The following is a 6,000-nucleotide window of genomic DNA, read 5'->3' as shown; positions in this document are numbered from 1 at the left end:
CCTCTGTATCTACTTCCAAGCACCTTAAAACTATGCCCTCTCATGCTAGTGATTTCAGCCCCAGTGAAAAAGCGTCCACTATCCACACCATCAATGCCTCTCATTATCTTGTACACCTCTATCAGGTCACCTCTGATCCTCCGTCACTCCAAGGAGAAAAGTCCAAGTTCACTCAAACTATTCTCATAAGGCATGCTCCCCAATCCAGACAACATCCTTGTAAATCTCCTCTGCAACTTTTCTATGGTTTTCACGTCCTCCCTGTAGTGAGGCAACCAGAATTGAGCACAGTACTCCAAATGGGGTCTGACCAGGGTCCTATATAGCTGCAACATTACCTCTCAGCTCTCAAACTCAATCTCATGATTGATGAAGGCCAATGCACCGTATGCCTTCTTAACCACCGAGTCAACCTGTGTAGCAGTTTTGAGTGTCCTATGAACTTGGACCCCAAGATCAAGTCTCACTGATCATCCACACTGCCAAGAGTCTTGCCATTAATGCTATATTCTGCCATCATATTTGGCCTACCAATATCAACCACCTCACATCTATCTGGGTTGAACTCCATCTACCACTTCTCAGCCCACTTCTGCATCCTATCAATGTCCCATTGTAACCTCTGACAGCCCTCTACACTATCCACAACAGCTCCAACCTTTGTGTCATCAGCAAACCTACTAACCCATCCCTCCAGTTCCTCATCCGGATCATTGATAAAAATCACAAAGCGTAGAGGTCCCAGAACAGATTGCTGAGACACACCACTGGCCACCAGCCTCCATGCAAAATATGACCCATCTACAACCACTCTTTGCCTTCTGTGAGCAAGCAGTTCTGGATCCGTCAAAATTAAAAAAAAGTCATACTGAAATAAGAGCAACCACTTTGAAAAACAATTGCTCTGTGACCAAGAAGAACTGTATCTTCCTGAGGAACTATTTATTCTAACGTTTTTTATTGTTAGTTGAAAGCTGAAATATTTGAATATGGCATGACTTACAGATTGCCAAGAATACCTTTGACAATTATTGTATACCATAACTTTTGTGCAATATCAATTAGTATTTTCAGAAAGGTACAGCATTTGTAATGTATAACATTTTCTGTCTATTATTCCTTGAACTTCAGAAAAAGAAACTTCAGCTATCAAAAGGAGCATATGAAGTATGTTATTCTGCTTACTTTAGCCTAGAATTTGTTTTCTTAACCTGATTAAATCACAATAGTTCTATAATCCACAATAGTTTACTTACAAATTTTTTGTATGATTTTCAAAAATCTAACATGGTCTCAGCAGTTTGTCAGCAAAGATAATTGCATACATTTTGTGTGACAAAGTTATTTTTTGATATCAATTCTATGTCCATACTCGAATGTTGTTATGTTCTTTTCTGGACTTATTCAAAAGAGCTTAGATAGCTTCTTTCTAACCATTTTGTCTGTGTAACATGTTATCATTGGTTAACTCTCTTAAGTGTGAATATTTTCCAATGCATCCACATTGAGCGCTCCTTACAGAACTGAATGTCATACTCCAGATTTAAGTTAGATCAGCAATTTTTTTTACCCAAGTACATTGAATTCTACATGACTTATCCATTTATACCTTTTGTCTTTCAACCTTAGCCATTGGTAATTTTGCAGCCTAAGAAAGGCAAACCTGCTTCAGGCATTATTGACTACCTAACTGAGTTTTGAATTCTGAAGGGTGAGTACAACACACACGTTCTATTACACTTCATATTTAGTCTCCACCAGCTGGGAGTGATATTCTAGGCACCATGCTTTGAATCAAACTGATAGATTTTGAACACATCTACTTTCAATTCATTATCCAGTTTGCAGATTCATTTTTGAAGATTATTTGCATTTTATGTTTTGGAAGTTGCATATAATTTGAATATGTTTACTCTTTAAAAGTTTGTACGCCTATGCTGTGCTCATGCATTCAACTTCGCAAGCAACTCTGGTCAAACTTCAAGCATTTCAGAGAGGCCGATACAACAGTATTTTTTGCATAAATTAATTGTTTTGACAAAATAGCCAAGATTTTGGTCAGAAATGATAAACATTACTCTTACCTGAAGGAGAAATGTGTCTCCAATTTATGACAGGCTCTGGTCTTCCATTAGCTAAGCACACAAGAGTGACATTGCTGCCTTCATTGACGGTGATATTAGAAGAGATGTTGTAGATCTTTGGTGGAACTGTAGAGAAAAGCATATTGAAACCATAAAACAAATTTACAATATGTCTCTTTTTATTACCTCATATTAGCTTTACTGTCAGCCTACATTTTATACTATAAATATTTGTAACAAATAGGTTGTCTGATTGTTTTCATATCTAATTTTAAAATTAATTTGTTCTGCATATTTCAAAATATATTAATGAACTAAATGCAAATTTTCCTCTTCAAATAATGTTCTAATTTACATTAAATTCCACTATACAACTAAACGTTGAAGACACAATCAGACAGCAAGAAATCCAATTAAATCAGCTTTCAAGTCAAGTCAAGTCAAGTTTCTTTTATTGTCATTTCGACCATAACTGCTGGTACAGCACATAGTAAAAATGAGACAATGTATTTCAGGACCATGGTGTTACATGACACAATACAAAAACTAGACTGAACTACGTAAAAAAAAACAACACAGAGAAAGCTACACTAGACTACAGACCTACACAGGACTACATAAAGTGAACAAAAACAGTGCAGGCATTACAATAAATAATAAGCAAGATAATAGGACAAGGTGTCAGTCCAGGCTTTGGGTATTGAGGAGTCTGATAGCTTGGGGGAAGAATCTTTTGTCTGCCAAGACTCAAATGTTTAAATCGTTGTCAAATATCATTGACTTTTAGAAAAGTGATACAGAAATTCAAAGAATAGTTTTGTTTTAATTAGCAAAATGGAAAGTAAAATCTGCTTTTAGCAGAGTAGGATATCCAGTGATTTCTAGAAAAAAATCACATCATTTTGGAAATTCTCCTGACAAGTCTTCCTGTCATGAATCATGCAGGCTCAGATGTTTCATCTCCTTTGTCACACCCTCAAGGAATAATTCAATTTCTGTGCAACAACATTACACTCTTTTCAAAAGTGCCCTTAGAAAATGGCTGTTGTCATTCGCAGCTAGGCTCCTCTTCAAATGACCAGGTTTCTATAATACCATGACAAGTGCAATCAATTTCCTTCAAATTCAACACAATCATCTCAATGGCAAAGGGGGAAAGTCCAGATCAAAGGATAATAAAGTATTAATTTTGTACAGCTGCCTAGTTTTGAGATTTTGGCAAACTCTGGAGAACTTGTAATGCCAATATTCATGCACTGTGGAATATAACATAAAGAATGACCAGTATTATCCATGCTAATAAATCTGGTAGTTATAAAACTTGATTATATACTTTATTATTTTTCTAAGAAACCATTTTGGTTTTCCATAGCAATATGCTAAAGACCACAATCCCTCACACATTGTTAAAAAAAGCAACAAATTTTTCGATAAAAGGAAACTTGACATAAAAATAGCGTGGATCTGAATTTTCAAGATATGTGTTAGGAATTCTGCAAAGCTACGCTTGAATGTGTAGCTCAGCACAACTCAAATGACATCTATAAATTTGCTGATGACACTAGCGTTATTTGTAGAATTTCAGATGGCAATAGGGAGGTGCTTATCAGTGAGATAGATCATCTGGTTGTGAGGCACTGTCAAAACAACTTTGCGCTTGATGTCAATAAGACCAAGGAATTATGGAAGGAGATATCGGGAGAACAAACACCAGATCTCATCCAGTGATCACAGTAGGCAAGATGAGCAGCTTCAAGTTCCTGGGTATCAACATCTTCGAAGATCTATTCTGGGCCCAAAATATTAATGCAATCATGAAGATGGTACACAACCAATGTGACTTCATCGGGGTATTTGAGATATGGAGTGTCACCAAAGACATTACCAACTTTCTGCACATGTACTTTAGATCATAAGACCATAAGACATAGGAGCAGAATTAAGCCATTTGGCCATTGAGTCTACTCTGGCATTTCATCATGGCTGATCCATTTCCTTCTCATCCCTATTGTCTTGCCATAATCTTTCATGTCCTGACTAATCAAGAACCTACCAACCTCTGCCTTAAATATACCCAATGAACTGACCTACATAGCTGTCTGTGGCAATGAAGTCCACCGATTTACCACCACCTGGCTAATGAAACTTTTCCTTATCTCTGTTTTAAATGGACATTTTCAGTTCTGAGGTTATGCACTCTGATCCTAGACTCCCCTACTATAGGAAACATACACTCCATATCCACTCTATCTAGGCGTTTCAAGATTCAATAGCTTTTAGTGAGATCCCCCTCAATCTTCTGTACAGGCCTGGAGCCATCAAAAGCTCCTCTAAGTTATCTCATTCATTCCTGGGATTAATCACATAAAACCTCATTTGGACCCTCTTCAATGCCAGTGTACCTTAGAAATAAGGGCCCCAAAACTGCTCACAATGCTCCAAGTGCAGTCTGACCAATGTTTTATAAAGCTTGAGCATTACATCCCTGCTTTTGTATTCTAGCCCTCTTGAAATGAATGCTAACATTGCATTTGCCTTCCCTACCATTGACTCAACCTGCAAGCTAACCTTTAGAGAATTGTACAGGAAGACTTCCAAGTCCCTTTGCATCTCTGGTTTTTGAATTTTCTCCCCATTTAGAAAATACTCCAAGCCTTTATTCCTTCTATCAAAGAGCAAGACCAGGCTTTTCCTTATACTATATTCCATCTGTCACTTCTTTTTCTTTTTCAATTTTTTTATTAATATCTACATATTGAAAATAACAAATATTGTTACATGATTATTGGGATTACATTGCTAATAGCTAACATACATGAATATATACTCAATTGGTACAAGGGAATTAAGTCTTCCAAAATTGTACAAAACACAAATAAGATGTGCATCTGTCACTTCTTTGCCTTTTTCCCAATCAGTCCAAGTCTTTGCAGACACCCTTCTTCCTCAACACTGCCTGCCCCTCCACCTATATTTGCATCATCTGCAAACTTGGCCACAATGCCATCAATTTCTTCATCCAAATCATTGACACGGTATGTAAACGAAGTAGTCCCAACATCGACCCCACTGGTACACTACTAGCCACTGGCAGATAACCAGAAAAGGCCCCCTTTAGAGAGCATTTTGACTGGTTGCATCACTGTATGGTATGGAGGCTTCAATAAACAGGATCAAAGAAGACTGCAGAGGGTTGTAAACTCAGCCACCATGTCACTGAGGACATCTTCAAAACGCAGCTCTCACCATGTGGGACACGCCCTCTTTTCATTACAATCAGGAGTCTGATGATATATGCTCAATGTTTCAGCAACAGCTTCTTCCCCTTCACCATCAGATTTCTGAACAGTCCATAATCACAATACCTTATTATTCCCCTTTTACATTATATATTTATTTTATTTTGTAACTTAGAGCGGTATTTCTAGTATTGTACTGTACTGCTGCCACAAAACAACGTATTTCATGAGAAATAGCTCTAATATGGGGCAGCAGGTGTCATACTGGAGGAAGATTAAGTTTGGTGGAATAAAATTGAGAGAATGAGAAACTAACTATTGAAATAAAAGATAAAAGTCAATGTATGATATTAGGTACAGCGACCCTCTTATTACAGCCATTTGGATAACGGAAGTTCACTTTACACAATTCATAAATCACAACCCAGATATCCGAGATACAGAATAACATGCGTGCTTGGGTAATTTATGTGAACAGAACAGGAAATAAACAAACACAAAAATTACCTCCATTTAAGTTTGCTGAATTCCATCAGTCAGGTCATTCACCCAATTTCAAGCATGAAAATTACTTTGAAATTTAGTCCTGCAGTGATTATATTTTCAGTTGCTTAGAGGATCTTTATTATTACCAATAATTATGTGCTGATAACTCTTTCAAAAATGGAAAATGGTTG

The 6,000-nt window shown here is 37.0% G+C and overlaps 1 protein-coding gene across 1 annotated transcript in view; it reads right to left on the bottom strand.

The window, feature by feature from the left end:
* Positions 1-2,058: 2,058 nt before the first annotated feature.
* LOC132392164 (limbic system-associated membrane protein-like) overlaps positions 2,059-6,000 on the bottom strand; it is a 558,511-nt gene continuing 554,569 nt past the window's right edge. The window contains exon 3 of the mRNA XM_059966013.1: positions 2,059-2,210. Within this exon, the coding sequence (XP_059821996.1) occupies positions 2,059-2,210 (152 nt within the window). The remainder of the gene's footprint in view (positions 2,211-6,000) is intronic.

Source organism: Hypanus sabinus, chromosome 4 (genome assembly GCF_030144855.1).
Source record: "Hypanus sabinus isolate sHypSab1 chromosome 4, sHypSab1.hap1, whole genome shotgun sequence".
Lineage (NCBI taxonomy): Eukaryota > Metazoa > Chordata > Chondrichthyes > Myliobatiformes > Dasyatidae > Hypanus > Hypanus sabinus.
This window is presented reverse-complemented; position numbering and strand designations above follow the sequence as displayed.